Source organism: Xenopus tropicalis, chromosome 4 (assembly GCF_000004195.4).
Source record: "Xenopus tropicalis strain Nigerian chromosome 4, UCB_Xtro_10.0, whole genome shotgun sequence".
NCBI classification, from domain to species: Eukaryota; Metazoa; Chordata; class Amphibia; order Anura; family Pipidae; genus Xenopus; species Xenopus tropicalis.
In genome coordinates this window covers 64,074,637-64,098,235 of record NC_030680.2, presented here as the reverse complement: position 1 = coordinate 64,098,235, position 23,599 = coordinate 64,074,637, and the positions used below count along the sequence as shown (strand labels likewise).

The 23,599-nt window shown below is 37.0% G+C and overlaps 1 protein-coding gene across 4 annotated transcripts in view; it reads left to right on the top strand.

The window, feature by feature from the left end:
* Positions 1–23,599, top strand: part of plcg2 (phospholipase C gamma 2) — an 81,491-nt gene that overhangs the window by 37,419 nt on the left and 20,473 nt on the right. For all 4 annotated transcript variants that reach the window (XM_002934948.5, XM_018093520.2, XM_018093522.2 and 1 more), the window contains exons 12-23: positions 272–357; positions 4,393–4,513; positions 5,195–5,363; positions 10,069–10,170; positions 10,258–10,347; positions 10,923–11,095; positions 13,606–13,806; positions 15,089–15,208; positions 16,174–16,354; positions 19,577–19,651; positions 20,066–20,175; positions 21,018–21,114. In XM_002934948.5, coding sequence (XP_002934994.2) covers positions 272–357; positions 4,393–4,513; positions 5,195–5,363; positions 10,069–10,170; positions 10,258–10,347; positions 10,923–11,095; positions 13,606–13,806; positions 15,089–15,208; positions 16,174–16,354; positions 19,577–19,651; positions 20,066–20,175; positions 21,018–21,114 — 1,525 coding nt within the window. The remainder of the gene's footprint in view (positions 1–271; positions 358–4,392; positions 4,514–5,194; positions 5,364–10,068; positions 10,171–10,257; positions 10,348–10,922; positions 11,096–13,605; positions 13,807–15,088; positions 15,209–16,173; positions 16,355–19,576; positions 19,652–20,065; positions 20,176–21,017; positions 21,115–23,599) is intronic.

The following is a 23,599-nucleotide window of genomic DNA, read 5'->3' as shown; positions in this document are numbered from 1 at the left end:
TGTTTACTGATAAAAAATGGAAATACCAGTTCAATTAATGGGGTTTTTGCTTAAGACAATCAACTCTACAGTATTTAAATCGCTACTATACAAATGGACAAACACATGAAGATATTATAAGAGTTCTTGGTGCATTTTCACTGCAAATTCTGTATAATCTTTGCTAGGAATATGTTTTATTTCTGTCCATTGCATAGCCTTAGGTTGTGGCTCAGTTTTTCTTATTTTCTTTTAGAACCCTTTTTCTTATATAGCTTTGTTTTCTACTTAGGTATTTAACAGGGGACCAGCTGCGGAGTGAATCATCTACTGAAGCATATGTGCGCTGTCTGCGCATGGGATGCAGGTGCATTGAATGTAAGGATCGGCTTGCCCGTTGTTTATTGATTTACAGTTTAAAGGGGATTTACTTTTCATATTCTTTTTTCAATAATTAATGTCTGGCAACCAGATAACAGTTTTAAATTTCCAAGCTTGAGATCTTAAAAAAATGTACATAAAAAGACCATTTGCAAATACTACTCTCTGCACAATACTAAAAGTAACTTTTAAGGTGTCAATTTTCATAGATTGCTTAAAAAACACATAAGTAAAAAAATGTATTCACTGAAAGTAATTCATAAAATATGGCAAACTAGAAAGGGAAGTTTGAGAACAAACTTTATGTTGGTTTGAAAAATGTGAAGTAACTGAATGAAATCGGATTGGCTGTTTATCTAAACTTGGACCACGGTTATATAGTAAAAACCACTTTGCAAAGTTTGGAGACCCTGGTTTTAATAGTGTCTCAATGGCAGCAATTTAAATTCCCCCCCTGAAAATCAATGAGTGACATCTGATTGGCTGTTGATGGCTCCGCCCACCTTCTCTAACTTTGTGCCGCAAATACCCAGTGACTAACTTTGCAAAGTTAAAAATTAATACTTAAATAATGGCATCAGTTTAAATATAAACCAATTAAATTCAATGAGTGGAAATGGATTGACTTCAACCTTCAACCTTAGTCCCTCAGTGACAAACTGTGAAAAGTTTGGGGACACTGGCATAAAACATGTGAGAATGGCAGCAGTTAAAATCAATTAAAGTAATGTGATTGGCTGTTGGTGGCTTTGCCCACTTTTTCTAACCTTGAATAGGTAGTCACCCACTGACTGACTATGCAAAGTTTGAGAACCCTGGTGTTAATACTATGAGAATGGCAGCAGGTTAATTTCTTCCACTGAAAGTCAAAAGGTAAAATCTGATTGGCTGTTTGTAGCTCCACCCACTTTTGGGCATCCAACAAATATCATATTTACATTCAAGCTGACCCCATAATTATGTTATTCAAGTTTTGTGGTGTAGCTTCAAAGCTGTAAGAGTGGCAGCAGTTTGAAAATTGGGGTGTTCGGAGCAGCACTACTAAAAGACAGGGGCGAGATCGCTTAGAAAGCACAAGCAACCTGCTCAGCTAAAGGACAAAGAAGCGTGGAGAGTCTGGTGTTGTACCCCTAAAACTGTAGGAGGAGTAGCATTTAGAAAATTGGGGGCGCTAAGAATAAGAAAAAGAAGAATCGGAAGCTGGTTGGGTTTTTCAAACCAACATAATTATCAAGAAACCAGAGGCATACAAAGGTAAATAAAAATATGTAGATTGTAGACTCGGCTTGTTTAAGTATAAGCTCCCTGTTGACACCTGTTTAGGTGGGGTTATCCCTTTATTCAACTCAAAGCAGAACAGTTGTGGTGTATGAGAAATCTATGCCAAATGCCTATGAACAGACTGATTTATGTTGGGAAAACAACAATATAAACTACTCCCCATGGACATTTGAGAATATACAGTATAAAATGTAATCTGCCTTTAATGACTACTTGTCTAAAAAAGTCAACTTGGAAGGATTAGCCATTTTAAAATTCACCAAAATCAAGACTGATTCCCCAGTGTCTACAGACAAGTTTTGTAACACTATCACTCAAAGACTTATGTTGTAAAATACAGGGTATTTTATGCGTTGCATGTCTCTTGTCATCTGCCCTCTATACATATCCATCCCCTGAAATTACTGACTGTTAGAGCCACACCTAGGAACTGGCTACGGGGTATGGAACCCTACAAAGGTGGTACCTTGAAAAATGGAGGGACTTTGTATGCCTTTAGTTGACTAATAATTTTCCATATTTTGTGTATTGCTGCATCCATGTAAATACTTCTTTACTTGTTTTTTAATCTGTTACATACCCTTTGAATTGACTTTATTAAGCTGGGCATTTTTTTTGCATAACCTTTTCCACCCCACACAACTTTTTTTGTGGCCATTGGAGTCACCTGGTGAAAAATTTCACTCATCACTAAAGATAATTCTTTAGTTAAGTTTGCTTCAATTATTTCATTAATAGTTAACTATTGTTAGGTCTTATGACAAGCCTTGTGGTAGGCATAAGGGTGAAAGGATCAGCCTTTGATCTAAAATTATTGCTGAAAAATGGCAAGTAGGCGATATTGAGTAAAGGCGAACAAAGGTTGACTTGGTGATTGTTGAAGGTGAAATATGCATGTTGATATAGTCTGTACTAAATAATAATTAGATAATGTAATCTGTAGCGAATCAAATGGTAAGTATTATATATTTTAATAATGTGTATTCCATACTGTAAAAGGTCATGTAATGGCAGGGAAGCACAAAGCTCTCCTGGCTGCTGAGTGTATCTGTATTCTGCTGCTTGATATTTTTAAGGGGCTGTTCACCTTTTTTAACAGTTTTGGAGACCAAATAGTCCTTGTCATCTTAACAATATTTGCAATATAGTGCATTTTAAAAATATATCGAACTGGCACTTGCTAGCAGGCATGCCCTCTTTTTTTGCCTTCCTTCACTAGTCATTGACCTGATTGGCTGAATTGCATCAGCCAGTCAGATCAGGGAAGTGCAAATGGAAGGGGTATGCACAGTAGAGATTAGTACGTGTGCTTCCTCCTCTCTGCTGGTCCTTTTCAAATTAAACATGAAACCCACATTCCTTTTTTTATTAAGACATCCTTGCACATCATAAAGGCATTTAAAAATCCTAGCTGTCAGTGTATATTGCCTGCCCTACATTTCCATTTATCATTTCCTTGATGTCACTGCCCTCCTCTTATTCCCCCTCCCTCCTCACCATCTAATTCTGTAGCCAATACATTGGCATGGGCATCAGGTCCCCCATTCTGGCACATAAACAAGATTTTGGAGTGATACAAAGCTTGTCTTAATAACAGTGTCCACAAAATGGCACCTGCCTGCCTGCTGTGAGTGTAAATTTCAGGACTGAAGAAAACATGATTTAAATAATTTCTATAGTGTAAGTAAAGGTTATTTTGCTTGGCAAACACAATATAAAACAATTTGGAATTATTTCTTATGGTGACAGGTGCCCTTTAAGGATCTATGCATCGCTACCTTTCCAGGTAGATATATCGAAAACACTAAGTTTTTTTTTAACTTAAACCAAATTTTTGTTAAACATTTTGTAAACATCCCCTTTAATCAAAGATGAACATCCCCTTTTCTGATGAACCAACTTTGCATTCAAGTGAAGTCTAATGGGGAATATCTGCTAGGGTATTTCCTAATTTGTTTTCTTGGCAAATATATATACGTCATTTGCACGTTACCAGGCGGCTTCTATCTCTAATATACTATCTCCTTAGTCAAACTATATCGACTTTTATGTGAGTTTGACACTCATGTGTGGAGGGTGCGGCTCGTCTCTTTTTTGTACTTTGCTTTGTAAGGACTCTGGCTGTTCATAATTTAAAGGCGGTAACTCCCTACACAAAGCAGACTCATTGATCCTACTTAAACCTTTATCTTCCCGGGATACAATGATCATGCCACATGATAAATGATGGAGTAGAGTTAGCTGCAATTTCTGCTGTAAGTCTGCATATATACTTATTTATTTATGATCCTCTAATTATACTCTAATTATTAATCCTCTTGAATTATACTCTAATTATTAATCCTCTAATTATCCTCTAATTATACTTACTACTGGACTAGATTCAAACTGTGAGAAAGAGAACTCTAAGTTTAGCAACATTCACAGAATGAAGGAATTTATTGATAATCAGTTACAAAAGAGAAATCAAGAATGCAAACAATCAGTTAGATAAAACAACATAGCAGCCAAAGCTAGTGAACACTACCTTTTACTTTTGGATCTTTCCCACCTACCCACACTTCAGGTGAAGAAACAAAATCAATGTGGCTTCATTAAACTACTGACATGCTGCTTCCTTGCTGGATCCATAAACAGCTATTATGTAAAAAAAAAAAAAAAAAAAACTATATGGTGAAGCAATACAGGCTGTGTTCATTGTTTCTTTACCTGTTATAAAGTCACTGAATTTCTCTTTTCTTCTCACTCTAGTGGACTGCTGGGATGGACCTGATGGAAAGCCAATTATTTATCATGGATGGACACGAACAACAAAAATTAAATTTGATGATGTGGTACAGGCTATTAGGGACCATGCATTTGCTACATCTGAGTAAGTGTTTATTTTCAACTCTATTAAAAGAAAAAAAATCCCTGCACACATGCATGGCATATCCATCTGTCTGTTAAAAGATACATATACATAACAGAGAGATGAATATGTCATATCCATATATTTTATATAAAAATATATAAAAATGACATGCATTATACTTCAGGACAATGTATTAAAGTTTATGTAATAGTTGATTATAAACTTGGTACTGTGGGGCCTTACCATTTTTGGCATGCACATGGCGGATCTTCCCCTCAGGAACAAATAACTTTCAATAACGAAAGATTATAGATAAAGATGTAAATTAAATGAGAAGGAAAGGCTAAATCACTTGGGGGTGCCAAAATGTTTGGCACCCCCAAGTTACTTTCATCGCTTACCTTTTACCCCGGGCTGGTGCCCCTGTTAGGAGAAAAGGCAGGGGTGACCGAATCCTTTACTGGTCTCCCACCAGTAAACCGTGTAAATTGCTTTTCTGCTGCCTTAAGCAGCATATTAAACATATGCTGCTCCATAGAATTTTGGGCAACTGCTAAAATATAGGCTGTATGTATGTTTTAAGAAACAGATGAATGATATAAAGGGAATTGAACACATAGCACTACACTAGAGCGTATATCTGTATTAATATATAATATCTGGTACATGTGTGTAATTGTATGTTTTTTGCTTCTTTAGGTATCCAGTTATCCTTTCTATAGAGGAACATTGCTGTGTTGAACAACAGAGACACATGGCCAAAGTTTTTAAAGAAGTATTAGGAGAGCTTCTTTTGACTAAACCAATAGAAGCTACTGCCGATCAGTTGCCTTCTCCCACACAACTTAAAGGGAGGATCATTATTAAGGTTAGGAGCAACTGAAAAAGTATAATGTGCATTAAATGCTTCCAAACAAATGGAATGTGTTAAATTTTGCAGTATCCAGGACCTGATTATAGACTTTGATGGATCCTGCACCATAGTAGAGGGCAGTGTTTTGCAATCTGTCCTGCAGGAGTCATTGGTGTGAGGGGACAAAAATGGGACCTGGACCCCATGGGTAACAATTCATTTTTTTATAGGTGGTTGTAATACTAAAGTAAAAACATTTAGGGACCGATTCACTAAAGGTCGATAAGGCTTATTGCATGCTTTTTTTTTTTATTGATTCTTCAAAGTCATTTTGCATGCGTTAATCCACATATCGCATGCGCAAAAAAAGCATCATCGCAAAGCGTTATTTCTAATGCATTACGTTAATTAGCGAATAGAAATAGTACTAATGTATGATTCACAAAAGCATATGAAGTGTTAAACGCACAAAATATTGCATTAATCTGTATGAATATTGACACCTACATGGGGTAGGCGGTAGTTAAAGAAAATTGCGGTTCGTGAGCTTTTGGTAACATAACAGAGTTTGTAGTCGTACTTTTTCAAGTATGTGTTGGCCCTAGAGTGAGGCATCCTCCAGTTTTCAGGGAAATGGTAATTTCCTGAACAGTAGTTTTCTGAAAGTAATGGTTATGTGCGTAATATCGTGCGCTAAATATCGCACACGGCGAAATATATTACGCGCAGTGGGACATATCGCACGCAGTAGGAAATAACGCTCATCGCGAGTTAAATAACACAAAGCACATCGCTTCTTAATTATGACATGTGTCCTTTTAGTGAATCGAGCGTTAAGTCACAAAAAATAAGAAGTGATAACATTTTTAACGCATGCTATAAATAGTGCTCGTTTTATCGACCTTTAGTGAATCGGCCCCTTAATATGTTGTATACGTAACAATTGCAATAGCTCTATATATACTGCAGACTACATAAGAATGTATTATCCAGTTTATACTGGATACATAAGATTTTGTGTATTATTATAATTGGACTAACATGCAACAACACATTAGTAACTGGTGGAAAGTCAATATAGGCCTGGGTCATGGGCAGCACACTTTTGGTGTAAGGTCAGGCAAATGTGTTTTTTCTTAAACGGTACTTTGAGTTGAAATGTTAGTACTGGAGGCTGGTGTGTTTTGTAATGGTTCAAGCATCTCTGTTGTATGTTGTATGTATATGTAAGACAGGGTTTGGGACAATACATTAACACATCAACATTGAAAGTGCTGGCACTGTGTGGCTTAGTGTAAAGTAAAAAAAACTTTTGGTTGGTACCCTGTCCAAACTCGAGAATGTAACACCAATGCAGTCAATAAAAGTTGTACCTAGGCCACTGCGAATAGTGAGATGCAGGCTGCTTGTATGGCATGTCTTTTTTCACTGGTTAAAGTGAAACTACTCTTTAAAATATTAATGTACATAAAAAGTTCCCTATAGGTCATGTTGATCATTTTTCACTGATAGGTCTCCTTTTGTAAATAATTGTTACTTGAAGTTCCTAAACCTGACTATTTTGCCAGCCTGACTGTTCCTTCTCAGCCTGTCAGTTATAGCTTTTAATGCTTACGGCCTACTGCTGCACAAATATGGCAGCCCCTCATAGAGTATGATGGGGATCAGATAGCTAATGTAAAAGCATCGGGCAAATACTTTTATGGCAAAATTATAAACAGCATGCAAAGACAGTGTTATGATAGATGTGAAAAAGCTTTAATTTCTGGGGTCAGTATCTCTTTAAAGAAGAAACCATGTACTTTTAAAATTCGATACACATTATTATTATTAACATTTATTTATAAAGCACCAACTTATTCCGCAGTATTTAATGGGAAGAATCATTTGATGGCCTTCTGGTAATTTAGAGCTTTCTGCAGGTTGGAGGTTTCCAGATAACAGATCCTATACCTGTACAATTAAATGCCTTTCCACAGGATCGTGAGCTCCAATATGAGCTGGATTAGTGGAATGGATCGACTGGCAACTCTATAGCTTCCAAGGCCAGCCAGCAAACACCCTTTAAACAGAGAAACTATTCTCTGTTTAACAACATCTTCACTAAAGCTCACATCATCCACTAAAGAGAAATTAAAGGGAAAACTCACAATCACTCTTGGATAGTATATAGCATTTAATTGGCAATGACAGACAATGAATGGATTCTGTGTACCTGCAATGTATTTTAACCACCTTTAAACTGTTGACACCCTATCTTAAAATAATAAAGGTGTCTTTTAAATTGACTTATTTTACTCTCAATGGCCTGCCTCATTATGTACCGGCTATTGGAGCTCCTAATTAGAAAAGTATTTTATTTTCTCATTGGCACCCAAGTATAAATTGTTGATTTACTGATTTGCTACATATATTTTTCATGCAGTGGGTTTACTCTTTTTATTTGGCAAAAGAATTATAGCATTTACATTCTTGCTTTATTGGTGCCATGTTTTTACATCTGTGCAGGATGTTTGGGATCTGGCAGAATGTAACAGAAATAGAACCCTCTCTCGCCTACCCCTGGAAAATAAAGATGCCAGACTTTTATTAATTGGCAAAATGAAAAAACTATAGAAATGGGCAACATTTTTTTCTGCCTTGCTACTTTATAGTCATGGCCTCAAGTGTTGTAAAGAAGAATAAACCTTTACATTTTTCTTTGCTATGTAACATACTAAACACAGTGTGATTGACTTTTCAATGGGCAGGTTAAACAGGTTTTACCAATTCTGTGTTTGACACTAGACTAAATTCACTAAATACCATCCCTATGAAATCTGAATGAACCCAACCCAGTCCAAAAATATGCTTTAACTCGTGGTTTATTATTAACTGTGCTTGTAAAAATCAGCTTTCCATATATGTACATTTGTGGACTAAATTTCCTTATAGCTGCATCCAGATGGGGTAAATGTCTACTAAGATGCTGCAAGTAGTGTTTCCACTGTGTTTGCAGCCTCTTGGGCAATGATAAAGCCGATATCAACAGATTTGAACATGAGACGTGTGTGCCATAGCCAGGGCTTCACAAAGAGTTTTACCAGTAACCTGATACTTTGTGGAAAAGTAAATCAGCTATAGCCATTTGCTAATGTCAGTATTGATGTCAAGGTAAGGTGACAGGGGAGCAGCAGTCTTGTCCAACAGATTTGGGTTTGTGCCTTTGTGCATGTGCATAAAACATTAATTAAATTTAAATCAGTACTGCACTATACAGATGTGCTCTGGTTGTACCATATGTATTAAACAATTATATTTATTGTATCAGTATAGGTGGTAATTGCTCTCTATAAACAAGGCCCTAATTTAATTTGCTTGGCATGCTTCCTACTGCCATCAATGATCATAACACATGCAAGCATTTCCTATAAGTGAAAGTACATAATCACTTTATGACATCATTTAGGCATTTTCCATTGAGTATTATAATAGTTATGTTGTTCATAATGTTGATGATATGGAAGTGTAAGTGGTGAGTTTTCCCTAAGATGATGACAGCAATCAAATTATTTGGTCAACCCTTTTTTCATTTAATTTTATAACCCCTATTATAGTTTAAATCACAACAGTTGAAAATTAAAAACAGGACAATTAATGCTATAGCCCTCCCTAGCCCTGACTAATTACACAGACATCCAGACCTGGTCCACTTCATGACTTTTCTCCAGTTATAGAAACCAGCTCCCTTGGAGCTATGGAAGATGCCATTCAGAAATCTTTTTGGATCATTGTTTTATGCCTCTGACTAAGTTCCTGCAAAGGTAAAAGACATTAGACTGTGTTTGCATTGCAAATCATTTTTTTTTTCAGTTCCTCCTTATCTGGTTCTGCTTTTATGTTTATAACAAGTGGTGTAGCATAGAATTGCTACTTATGGGTAAAGAAATTGATCAGATGTGAGTCATGACCCTTCACTTAACTTGTAGAAAAATATTAATATTAAAAAAATATTTTAGCATTAAATACTGGAGGTACATAAACTATCTTTGAACATTGTGTTAATCTACTGGCTAATTCATAAATAAATAAATAAATATATATATTCAAAGTGAAGTCCGCACACAGTCCTCTTCTTAACTTAGGGTGCATGGTCAATTGTTAATTTATAGATAAAGGACCAGCACTTTGTTTCTTGTGAATAATGATTATGCTTTTATTCCACCTATATATTATTCATTATATATATATATATATATATATATATATATATATATATATATATATATATATATAATGAAATTAAATTGGTGCAGCTTTATGGAGATCATTTATTTTTAAAGCACTTGCGTCTGGGGTCTGGCTGCACTTATCAATGGATTGGAAATAGAGTAGGCAGTAATGACAGGGATTTGTTGCGCCCTGTGCTCACTGTTGCACCCTACCTTGTAACTCATAATTAAGGGTAACTTTGTGCATCCACATCCCTGCAACACTGGATCAAAAATGTTGCAGCTTTAATTGCTCTTATTATTCATAACGCACTTTAGAATCAGCAATATATTTCACAATGCTGTACAACAGATATAGATATACATCAAACATACAAATTGTATGCATGTATATGTAATGTGCTAATACAGAAGGCAAAGTGGACCCTGCTAGAAATAGCTTATGAGACTGTATCAAATGCAGATATGTCAGCTATTTTAATTTTAATTGCATTAATCTTTTTCATAAGCATAAAAAACTGGAAACAAAGAATCCTGGGACAAACACTGAGAATCATAAAGAAGAACAAAATCTTCAGGGTGAGCTGTACATGTGGGATGGTATTGACCAGGTAAATTATATTTAAATTACATCAGGATGAACAAATAGCAGTTCATTTAATTTGCTGAAATTAAATGTTTGAACTATTGCTTTGTAGAAATGGTCTTCTCGTTACTGTGCTATTGCTGGTGATAAATTATCTTATGGAGATGAAATTGAACAGACTGAAGACAGCGCAGCACCAAAGGTACCACTGATATTATTATTATGACACTGTTATATTGAAAACAGTTCAAGCATACAGTTCCAGCATACATCAACAACATAGTAGGTGCCCATTTATTAATGGGGCTGTAACTACAAAATCTTTAGGTATATTAATAACAAATATTAGAAAGCATGTGTCGCAATTTGTATTTTCATGATTCCAAATCCATGGCCCTAATTTACAACATTATCAAATGTTTTGCAACTGTGTTTTAAGATGACGGCCTGGTTTATATGTTAGTCTGAAGCTGAAATTGAAGTGTAAGTAATATTTAAATAATTACATAAGTCTTAATGTATCTTGCTACATAGCTTATACACAGTTATTTTAAAGAGGCTCTGTTTTGTCCTGTGACAAAATTAAAAATGTCTAAATCTCGTCAAAAAATTCCACGTTAGTCAGCAACATATTACTACTGTTGTTTAACTTTTGTGTACCTTGATCTACAAAGGGGTGTCTTTTTACCAGTGGTGCATTAATGTATTAATTGTAAAAGAAGAACTATAAAAAAATTATGCCCTACTTATGCTTATTTTTTTAAATCTGCAAATCAGAGAACAATAGATTTACATCTACAAGAGAAATGGTTCCACGGGCGAATGTATAATGGGCGTTTCATGGCGGAAAAGCTACTTCAGGAGTATTGTGCAGAAGTGGGAGGCAAAGATGGGACTTTCTTAGTACGACAAAGTGAATCTTATCGTGATGATTACACACTCTCTTTCTGGTAAAATTATACCCCTTTAAAGTCTGCTGAAGAATTGTAAGCAAAATTATATGTATATAAAATATAAAGCAAATCTGTACAAAATAAAAAATGCCTGGAATCCTCTTATTCTTTGAAACAATTCAGTTGGTGTTCATTTTTTTATAGTTTTTGAATTGTTTGCCTTTCTTTCCTGTCCCTTTTCAGCTTTAAATGTAGGTCACTGACTCCAGCAGTCAAAAAAACTATTGCTCATTCAAAGGGTAAGGGTAAATTAGGGTAAATTAGACCCTCTTTTGAAAGCTGACACAAGCAAAATAAAAAGCTTGTGATGCACCACCAGTTGGTGGTGATGTTACTTATGGTTACAGGCAAAAAAGAGTGGAAGTGAAGGAATGCTGGAATTTGGGGGCCACACAAATAATTTAGAAAGTTCTCTCCCCACCCTTCCATTGATGAAAACCAACCTGAAAGACAAAATATGCAAAGTAATGAGAAATGACAAATGGTACTGGCCTATTGACTCACATTGCAATAATTGTAATGCAAGTTAATTTATGGGGATTAACGATTCAGAGCCAAACACTGCCCACAACCAGGCAAACATTCTGACACATATATTGACACACTGATCTGCTTTAAATAATGTCAATTTTTTAAACTTTTTTCTGACTTATCAACATATGGTTTTGAGAAATTCTGTAGAAGCTTAAGACTTTCCAGCTGACCTAGGCAGATGTATAGATGTTCTAAATTTCTATTCTAAATGTAACAGTACTGATGCCCTGGAAATGTTATTTAATAGGTAAATACTAACATGACTATGAACACTGTTAATCTATAACAAACAAAAGAAAATTTGCGCTCACTACTACATTTTTTAACCATTAAATGGGGTGCAATGAGGCAGTGATCACAAAATTCATACAGACAGCAACAAGAGGGCCTCTGCACTCACATATTATCAATATATATAGGACATTAAGACATTCCGTGCATCAAACTGGCCAACTACAACTACTGTAGTTTATAGTTTATATAGGAGCAGAGGCCAGCTTCACCAGCTCCATGTTGTAGCTCCCACCCTGCCTAGCTACAGGTGATCAGGTGATTCCAGTGGAGCCAATAAAAGGGCAACCATTTGGGGGTTTTAACCTTGAAAGTAAAACTCAGTGCCTTTGTTAAAGGTATATTGAGGCAGTAGAATTCTGAGATAAGTAAGTGTAAGACTGGCCAGACCGGGAATGACTTTGACGTAGTTGGCCAGCTTTAAGTATATTGCAATATATGGACAAACAATCCCTGTTTTGCTTAAAGGGGAGGGCATCTCTTGGTAGCTTAATGCACAGAGTGTCTTAATGCCCTATACCAGTGCTGTCCAACTGGCGGCCCCCCTCTGTGTGGCCCCCCACCTGTCTGGCTGCTTTGATGACTTACCTTTGTGTAAGATTTAAATAGTATCAACCTGCATGGTTATCACCTCAGATTCAGGCTGTAATCCCTCTGTATTGTTTAAAAATATAATCCCCTGTGCTGTTCACACCTTTTAATCCCTACATTATTCAACCCCTGCAGTGTTCACACCTCAGGCTCAGGCTGAAATCATCCATATTGTTCCCCTGTTCACACCTCAGTAGAAACCCACAAATAATCCCTGCACAGTATAAAAGAAGATATACTGAAGGGGTACTGCAATTAAAAAGTTGTTTTAATATATAGTTATTGTGCAAACTGTAGGAGCAGTGCCAGCATTGTGTCACTGTATGCTACCTGTGTGTGCCATAGGGCAGGCAGAGTATGGCACACAGGCAGCATAGGGCAGGCAGAGTATGGCACACAGGCAGCATAGGGCAGGCAGAGTATGGCACACACAGGCAGCATAGGGCAGGCAGAGTATGGCACACACAGGCAGCATAGGGCAGGCAGAGTATGGTACACACAGGCAGCATAGGGCAGGCAGAGTATGGCACACACAGGCAGCATAGGGCAGGCAGAGTATGGCACACACAGGCAGGGTAGGGAAGGCAGAGTATGGCACACACAGGCAGCATAGGGCAGGCAGAGTATGGCACACACAGGCAGCATAGGGCAGGCAGAGTATGGCACACACAGGCAGGGTAGGGCAGGCAGAGTATTGCACACAGGCAGCATAGGGCAGGCAGAGTATGGCACACACAGGCAGGGTAGGGAAGGCAGAGTATGGCAGGTTTTTGCTGCGCTATCACCTTTAATATGGCTATGGCCATGCAATAACATGGGTGTGGTTTCAAGTGGGTGTGGTTTTAAAAAGGGGAGTGGTCAAAACTGGCTTCCATTATCGGCCCTCCACCATGTAGGCCGGAAAAATTCCGGCCCCCGGTACCACAAAAGTTGGACAGCACTGCGGCCTATACATATTGATAAGGGGTGAGTGCAGAGGACCCTCTTGTTACTGTCTGTATGAACACTGTTAATCACTTATCCTAACATTACATGGTACCATTGGGTTATGTGGACCTTCTAATGTATTTTACATTGCTTTCTTTTGGCAGGAGGTCAGGCAGGGTCCAACACTGCCGTATTCGTTCCTGTACAGATGGAGAAATCATAAAGTATTTCCTGACCGACAACCTAATGTTTGATAGTATCTATGATTTGATTCAACACTACAAAGAGTACTCATTGCGCTGTGCAGAATTTGAGCTGCGACTAACAGATGCTGTTCCTCAACCCAACCCTCACTTATCCAAAGAGTATGTACAAGGCAAATAAAATCCTCTTACAGAATAAATGTGTTTTTTTTCTATAAAGTGATTATTTTGGAAATAGCCTTAAAAGGAAAAACAAATAATATTTATAAGAAGGACTGACTTTTTTTTGGGATACAAATGTAAAAATAATTTTAAATGTACCTCTTTAAAAATCATAATGCGTGTCTGAGAAACAATGCAGAAACTGAGGGCTTTTACATTTTTAAGATTAGATATTTGTTAACTGTACTTAGAAGAGTACTGCTGGTCTTAAATCCCAACTTTTAGTTGAAGGCCAAGACAGCTGCAAGCAATTTCAATGAATCACGCATCTTAAAATAATGTACAAAATTACAAAAAGTAATTTTAATGCATAAATATCTTGGGCAATATAGCCTAAATTGTTGCTGGCATACTGTTCCACAAGCATTGACTGCAATGAGAGAATGGATGCCTGTTATAAAATGTGTCTTGTGTTGGATTGCTTAATTGTAACTCTCACGCATTGGGATGCCCTTAGTTTGTTTATCTGGAACATCTGGTTACTGTCTAGATGAAAATTTGCCGAGTGTTTATAAATGAGCCTCACTGTATCTCTAGTTGCCAGGTTGTGTAAATGCAACTATAGGGACAACCAACTGAAACCTAAGGGTAATTTTACTTTTCCCACTAATGTCATGGTTAATAAATAAAGGCTGGCCAAGTTAGGATTGATTAGATTGGAGAACAGAAGCTTAAGGATGTGTATATATAAATATATAAGGGGCCATACCAGAATGTAATTACCTATAGAGTAGATTTTTCCAGAACATAGAAGGATTTCCTCTTAATGTGATGTATAGTTATAGAATTCAGTCCCTGAAGCGGTTGTACCAGCAAATACATAAAACAGAAAGGACTGTGTGCCTATTTTGCATTATTAGGGTACTAATATTATTATTACAGTAGAACCACGACTTTACATCCACAGATGTAAAAGTTTTCCCAGAGTTGGTGCTGTTTTGTCACAGTTCCATTCAGGCAAGATTTAGTTTTACTTGCCCGGATTTAATACTTTCCCAGAATTTACACCATTTCCCTGGGAAACGTAAAATCAGGGTTCTACTGTATATTTTAGTAATAATAGTCCTGATTTAGGAATTGTCCATTTTACGTAAGAAACAAATCTTTTCCCCTTTTGAGGCAAATTGGAGATGGATTTAGACCATTTGCCTTTCTTAGGATAAATGTTTAAATACTGTTAAAATAAAAGCAGTTTTAAGTCTGTTATTTTTTTTTCTTGCAGCTGGTACTATGATAACCTCAGCAGAGGAGAGGCAGAAGATATGTTAATGAGAATCCCTCGGGATGGGGCCTTTTTAATAAGAAGAAGAGAGGAACAAGATTCCTATGCAATTACTTTTAGGTATAGTAAGACATGGCTGTAAGCAAGTTTTGTTATTCCTTAGCAGAATTAAAGTTATTTGTTTTTCTGTAGCACTGATTTTGTCATCCTAGGGCTCCATATAACATAAAATGGAACACCATACCTAAAATTCACATAACTTTTTGTGGGTAATAATTTTGTTTGTTTTTTGTAATATTTTGATATTTTGTTCTTGTAGATTTTAGGATATGAAATATTAACAGGGTTTATCAGTTTGCTTCCTTAACATTTTCCCCCTACCTAGTTATACCGTGTCAGATGCATTTACATTACATTGCTTCGCTTGATACAACAAATTAATCCTGCTATTAGTCTGGGACACAAAGCATGACTAAATTATTATATCCAGAACACTTTTTGGCCGCAGGTGATCACTAATAATCTTTTACTTTTTTATTTTAAAAAATACATACTCAACAAATTGGTGGATTTTTAACATCATAATGAAAGATGTAAGTATTTATGACCTTGCTGTTGAGTTTGAAAACTGATATGTGTCTCTTATTTATATGATGCTAAAACGCTTACCATTTCATTGTTCTTTATACCTGGAAGTTGCAGCATATTAAGAATAGGGAAATAAGGAAGCCCTTGCTTGTTACTGTTCGACAAACAACTTGTATTTGTTGCCATTACTATTCATGCTTGCAGCTGCATAAATATAGTTATAATGGGATCTATGAAACAAAGCAAAGTTAGTTCCTCCACCAATATGAAGCTGGATGGCATCATAGCAGTGATGTCAACTTTAATTTGACATCTTTAGAAACATTTATAAATGTATTCTAATAATTTCTAAATTTCTGGATCTCAATAGATTTATTATAAACTCCTATATTAGTGCATTATATTAGCTAATATTTGTGCCACAATAGACTACAGCCATGATAATGTATTCATGATTTTTAAAGATTTCAGTTCTTAAAAAATGCCCTTTTCCCCAGAGCTGAAGGGAAAGTGAAGCACTGTAGAATACAAAGGGATGGACGCATGTTTGTACTAGGAACTTCTGCATACTTTGAAAACCTTGTGGAACTTGTCAGCTATTACCAGAAACACCCGCTATACCGAAAAATGAAACTACGCTATCCAGTTACAGAAGAGTTACTTCAGAGATATAGCACAGTATGTTTTTTTTTCTAAAGCTTATTATAAATGTAATCTCTTACAAAAAATGCATTCCTAACTGTGCTTCTTTATAAAGTCAGTATCAAAGATCTTGGGCAACCATAGTGAAATAATGTTTTGTTGATTTACTATCTGGTAGACATTATCACACACTCTCCAGAGAACAAAGTATACCATATTTTCAACATAAGTGGTCATTTTCTGTTCCCTGAGGCAGAAGAGCAAGAGGGGAGCATCATGGTGCTTATTCAGACAGCATTCTGCCCAGGGGAAAGGCTGCACAGTGCACCTAGCATGGAGACAAAATTCAGGAAAAGGTACACAGTGAAGCTTCAGTGGGTCACAGGTCCACTGATGGTCCCTAACTTACATGTCTGCATGACCTGCAAGTTAGAGGATAGGGGGGGGGGTTGCATACCTGCCTTTTCCCACTCCCAGTTGAATAGAGGGCTGTCAAATGCAGACAGCATTCAGGGGACATTGCATTCTGCTATTGCAAAACTGTCACATTGCAGAGACATTGCACATGTGGCTACATGTGCAATGTCTCTGCAATGTAACAGTTTTGCAATAACAGAATGCAATGTGCACAGCACAAAACTATTGATTTTACACAAATAACACTAGTAAATAAACTGGAATGATGAATGATTTTTTTATCTATTAAATTCAGCTAATAAATTGTGATGTGCATTCAAATTTGCCGTTTGTTTCCTGCACAGGTTATGTTAAATGATTTTCCCTTAGAAAATCAACAAAACATTTAGCCATATGTATATGACTATATATATTTATATCCAGTTCACAGAGAGCATAAATATCCGTAGAAAAAATCCTTTATTCAGGCATAATATCTACGCATTTCGATCCACATGGGATCGTCATCCTGATGATGACACACCCTTCAATACTTTGTCAAAAATTTATTGAAAATATACTGTTTAAAATCGACGTTTTGGACCTCATTAGGACTTGAGAAAGGTCCTAATAAGGACCGAAACGTCGGTTTTAAACAATATGTTTTCAATAAATTTTTGACAAAGCATTGAAGGATGTGCCGGCCACGGATGATTATTACTTTTTGCATACTCACATTTTGGCTGTGCACCCCGCAGGATATTGAGCCTTGGAGTGCTGACACTATTTGGATTGACATATATATATATATATATATATATACAGTGGTGTGAAAAACTATTTGCCCCCTTCCTGATTTCTTATTCTTTTGCATGTTTGTCACACAAAATGTTTCTGATCATCAAACACATTTAACTATTAGTCAAAGATAACACAAGTAAACACAAAATGCAGTTTTTAAATGAGGGTTTTTATTATTTAGGGAGAAAAAAAATCCAAACCTACACGGCCCTGTGTGAAAAAGTAATTGCCCCCTGAACCTAATAACTGGTTGGGCCACCCTTAGCAGCAATAACTGCAATCAAGCGTTTGCAATAACTTGCAACGAGTCTTTTACAGCGCTCTGGAGGAATTTTGGCCCACTCATCTTTGCAGAATTGTTGTAATTCAGCTTTATTTGAGGGTTTTCTAGCATGAACCGCCTTTTTAAGGTCATGCCACAACATCTCAATAGGATTCAGGTCAGGACTTTGACTAGGCCACTCCAAAGTCTTCATTTTGGTTTTATTCAGCCATTCAGAGGTGGATTTGCTGGTGTGTTTTGGGTCATTGTCCTGCTGCAGCACCCAAGATCGCTTCAGCTTGAGTTGACGAACAGATGGCCGGACATTCTCCTTCAGGATTTTTTGGTAGACAGTAGAATTCATGGTTCCATCTATCACAGCAAGCCTTCCAGGTCCTGAAGCAGCAAAACAACCCCAGACCAACACACTACCACCACCATATTTTACTGTTGGTATGATGTTCTTTTTCTGAAATGCTGTGTTACTTTTACGCCAGATGTAACAGGACACGCACCTTCCAAAAAGTTCAACTTTTGTCTCGTCGGTCCACAAGGTATTTTCTCAAAAGTCTTGGCAATCATTGAGATGTTTTTTAGCAAAATTGAGACGAGCCTTAATGTTCTTTTTGCTTAAAAGTGGTTTGCGCCTTGGAAATCTGCCATGCAGGCCGTTTTTGCCAAGTCTCTTTCTTATGGTGGAGTCGTGAACACTGACCTTAATTGAGGCAAGTGAGGCCTGCAGTTCTTTAGATGTTGTCCTGGGGTCTTTTGTGGCCTCTCGGATGAGTTGTCTCTGCGCTCTTGGGGTAATTTTGGTCGGCCGGCCACTCCTGGGAAGGTTCACCACTGTTCCATGTTTTTGCCATTTGTGGATAATGGCTCTCACTGCGGTTCGCTGGAGTCCCAAAGCTTTAGAAATGGCTTTATAACCTTTACCAGACTGATAGATCTCAATTACTTTTGTTCTCATTTGTTCCTCAATTTCTTTGGATCTTGGCATGATGTCTAGCTTTTGAGGTGCTTTTGGTGTACTTCTCTGTGTCAGGTAGCTCCTATTTAAGTGATTTCTTGATTGAAACAGGTGTGGCAGTAATCAGGCCTGGGGGTGACTACAGAAATTGATATTGAAATTGAAAATTGAAATTGATAAACCACAGTTAAGTTATTTTTTAACAAGGGGGGCAATCACTTTTTCACACAGGGCCATGTAGATTTGGAGTTTTTTTTCTCCCTTAATAACGTAAACCTTCATTTAAAAACTGCATTTTGTGTTCAATTATGTTATCTTTGACTAATAGTTAACAGTTTTTGATGAGCAGAAACATTTAAGTGTGACAAACATGCAAAAGAATAAGAAATCAGGAAGGGGGCAAATAGTTTTTCACACCACTGTATAGAGAGAGAGAGAGAGAGAGAGAGAGGGGAGAGAGAGAGAGAGAGAGAGAGAGAGAGAGAGAGAGAGAGAGAGAGAGAGAGAGAGAGAGAGAGAGAGAGAGAGAGAGAGAGAGAGAGAGAGAGAGAGAGAGAGAGAGAGAGAGGGAGAGAGAGAGGGGGAGAGAGAGGGAGAGAGGGGGAGAGAGAGGGAGAGAGAGGGAGAGAGAGAGAGAGAGAGAGAGAGAGAGAGAGAGAGAGAGAGAGTATTTGTTTTTAGTTCTACTGATCTTTCATAAGGTACAATATCTGTTGACTTTCTAAAGGCCAAGGAAACACTAAATAACATGTAAAATATTAAACACTGAGTGTAATATACAAAAAACAGTGTTATGTAAAATGCTAACAATTTACCTTGTGTTTTTTAGGAAAAGGATTTAAGTGCCATATATGATGTAAAGAATAAACTGTATGTCAATCCTGAAGAAATTTCTCCAGCAATGGTATGAAATAGTATATTTGAGGCAGAGCTACAAATTGTAAATGGTTCCATAATTTACTGATTCATGACTGTATGCAAAATAAATGCTCTTTGTAAATCCAAGAGGACCTTAATAACTGCAGACCTGAAGTAACTGAAATAACAATATGGATACCATATTTCAACCCTTTTGCTACCTGACAATGCGGATCATTTGTACAACCTTGTAAACAAGTACATTGTTAGCATTGTATGTTACTTTAGGGGCATATACTTCGGACAGCTTGTAGAAGGGGCAGATTTGATTGAACTAGGAATCTAAGGAGGGACTCCCTGCAGTTTGCTATTGTTGGAATTTATTAACAATTTCCTGAAAGGAATAATTGTGTTTTTGTATTTATTTTGCATTACTAACCTTCTCTTCATTCTCTTAAAGCCCCAAGGAACAGTGAAAGCTTTGTACAACTATACAGCTGTAAGATCAGATGAGCTGAGCTTCTGCACAGGTGCCCTGATTCATAATGTCTCAAGGGTCTCTGAAGGATGGTAAGAGGATATTGGGTGTATTTTGAAAATTATACAATTTAATGATCTTTTTTTTTTTTTTAATTGGAACACTTCTCATTCATAAATGTGTCAATCAAGGAAAAGTGTCATGTCAGTTTTTTTTGTCTGATGCTTTAAAGAGGCAGATAACTTTGATACTCTTGCCAGTGCTCCTGTTAGCAGTATGGAGCACTACTTTTTCATTCTTCTGTTGCCCTGCTGTGAAGAAGAAATAAACTAAGAAGATTACAATGTGATGGTCTACAGAAGTACCCTGGGCTGGTTCAGTTATTATAATAACATTTGTCCATAGTTTCTAGTAAAGAACAGTAGTTGCTACCTGTAGTTGGCAATAATAACGTTGGTAAGCCATCATTTGTGAAGGTAAATTCCATAATTATATGTTTCTGGAAGCTTATGTTTTATACTTAATGCAAGAAAATGTAATTCTAATTAGTTTTATAATATAAATTATATAATATACATAATATAGTATTATATACTGTACATAATATAGTATATAAGTATTGATAGGCGCTCTTTAAAGCAAATCAATATACTGTGTCAAGATGCGATGCATTGATTAGCGCACGTTCCGTCAAATACCGCACGAAAATTCTTTGCGACTTAAATAACGCACACAGCATCGCGTCTAAATTAATGCAAATATACTTTTAGTGAATCGTGCGTTAAAACACGAACATTTAGACGCGATACCATTTTTAACTCATGCTATAAATAGCGCACGTTTTAACGCACTTTAGTGAATCAACCCTATTATGTCTTAGTAAGCCATTTAAACAACTTTTTACAAATTGTTACAATATTTATGCATTCTGTAGGTGGAAAGGAGATTATGGAGACAAGATACAGTATTTTTTCCCCTCAAATTATGTGGAGGACATATCAATGAATGCTTCTGAAATAATTGCAAATCAGGTAAAAAATGTTATTGTATTTAACATATGCATAAAATACTTTAAAGGGCACCTATCACCCCTATATTGTTTCCTCCACCAGAGGTGCGGGCTAATAGAGCCTTCACTCTGCTTGTGGGAAACAATAGCTACCAGTGCAAGTGGCCATGTTGGTTGGAGCATGTGCATAATATGTGATCTCCTCCGGTTACTATGTGCATGTGCCTGACGTAGGTGTGGTGAATCACCTTCCTACATCACACACATGCGCATAATGGGAGATTTGAGGCACATGCTCATTTTTCACATAAGTGTGTCCCAACATGTGCCCGCACCTGGGGCTCTCTCCCAGCGCGGGTCGCCCAGCACTGGCAGGGGCAGCTCTTTTAAAACAAAAACTATTCTTTTCCGTATCTGGAGTGCGGCTCTATTAGCCTGTGTCGGAAGTGGTTTGCACCTCTGGTGGGGGAAACAAATTATGGGTGATAGGTGCCCTTTAAGGGCTAGGGGGAGCTGGATATATTGAAAATCCACAGAGTACTGTATTGGAATTACTGCATTGAAGAAGAAAAAGCTGATCTACAAATTTAAATTTAAATCTTCTGTCTCCAGTATATGGCTTTACTTTTTTCTTTGATGTTCAATACCTTAGATATAGGAATATTATTGACTGAAAGCTGTGTTTTCTTAATCTTGACATAACCTTTCCTTACCCCAGGGAATTCTTAGCCAATTATGGTCATTACCTGGCAAATAATACAGGAAAAATGCAAAGCTTTGTGCAGTTTACTAGTTTTTCAAAACTGGCAAAACTCATAGGAAATTAAAGAACAACGCTTTAGTTGTTTTTTTTGTTTTTTTTTGCATTTTAGGGCCCATTTTTGACAAAAGTATCTCAAAGTGCAATAAACAAAGGGCAATTTCAAGTGTAATTGTGGCACTTTGCAGGGGAAGTTATGCCTGATGCAATTGTGGCCAATGCACTAAAAGTTTTCTAAGTTCTCTTGGTGGCATTTCCAGCATTCTGCATGAAAGTGATGTGTGCGCTTGGTCCTTTAGATACAAGGGCACTGTGCCTGTTGCTCCTGTTGGGCACTAAGTGAACTGTGCAGCTACCACCTGGGGCAGAGGTGGTGGTAACTCCAGAGTTCCTTTGTGAGACCAGGTGCATCAGCACTTGATTTTAAATAGCAAGGTGGCAGCTGCAAGCACAACAATATAGAAATGCCAGGAGTGTACTTTTACACAAATGCCTTCAATGAATAAGGTTTTACACACAAACCAAGGGGAAATTTGCCTTAAAGGAGGAGGAAAGCTACTCAGACATATTGCTAATAGATTAGTCACAATAGTGCAAGCTAGAATGCTGTACTTTTTCTGCAGAATGCTTTACCATACCTGAATAAACAGCCCCAGAAGATCCCTCTGTTTGTTCAAGATAGCAGCAGCATTTTAGCTTTGTCTGACTTCACTTCCAGGCAGCAGCTTGCAGGCAGGGGACAGCTCTCAGCTCAGATTACAGCAGAGAGGGGAGATGGAGAGAGGTGCAAAACTGAGCAGACTAGTAAATTATTTTTCTGAGAGAAGGAAGTCTGACACAAATCATATATTCAAAATAGAAGGAAAGAAATGTGGTGTTTCTTTTCACTGAGGACCCAGAGCAGCAGTTCTGTAAGTGTTTATGACTGTATTTACATAGACCTTTCTGATAGAGCTTACTTAGTTTATTTAGAGCTTACTCTGATAAAACTTTCCTTCTCCTTCAGATGACCCCTATAATTTGTGGCTTTGCCATTCTTTAAAGATAGAAATGATATCCTGCATTCCTGCTTTTATGAAATTATGCATAACAAAAAAAGGGAACAAGCAGGTGGAATCCCCAATTCTGTCTCTCACTAATATACCTTATCTAATATGCTTTTCCTCATTTCTAGAATTTTTTTCCTTTTTGAAACATTTTATAAAGTTTACATTTTATTTAATATTTTAGCTCTGGGAGTATTTCCTTTTTAATTACTGCAAGTGTTTTTCTTCATCTGTCCAGTATGGGTAATACTTATATAGTACTGGTTCTAATCGCCCTTTGGTTTACTTAAAAGCTAATTGCCTGAACCCTCGTTGTCAGGCTAATTTTACTCTGAACTGCTGTGTTTTCGAGCAGTAATCATCTGGTCTTGAAAAGTTCTCTTGGTGTTGAAACTGCATGGAAGCAAGACCATTTTAATCACCTCATGTGCCATTTGCCTTATGGTCATTGTGTGGTAATCTGCTGACAACTCCTATGGAACTGAATGAGAAGTGACATCAGATGGGCAAAGTTGTTTGGTCCTCTGCAGTTATCACTAAAGGGCAATTAAAAAAAATGTTTTCATTTAATGTTTCCCCTATGGTAAACTGATTTGTTTTGTGTTATAAAATGCAGCATTTTACAGATATTTATTTTGCATGTACATGTGCGTGGTTAAAAAGTAGAAGCTGAAAAGTGAAGGAGTATAATTCAGTTAGTA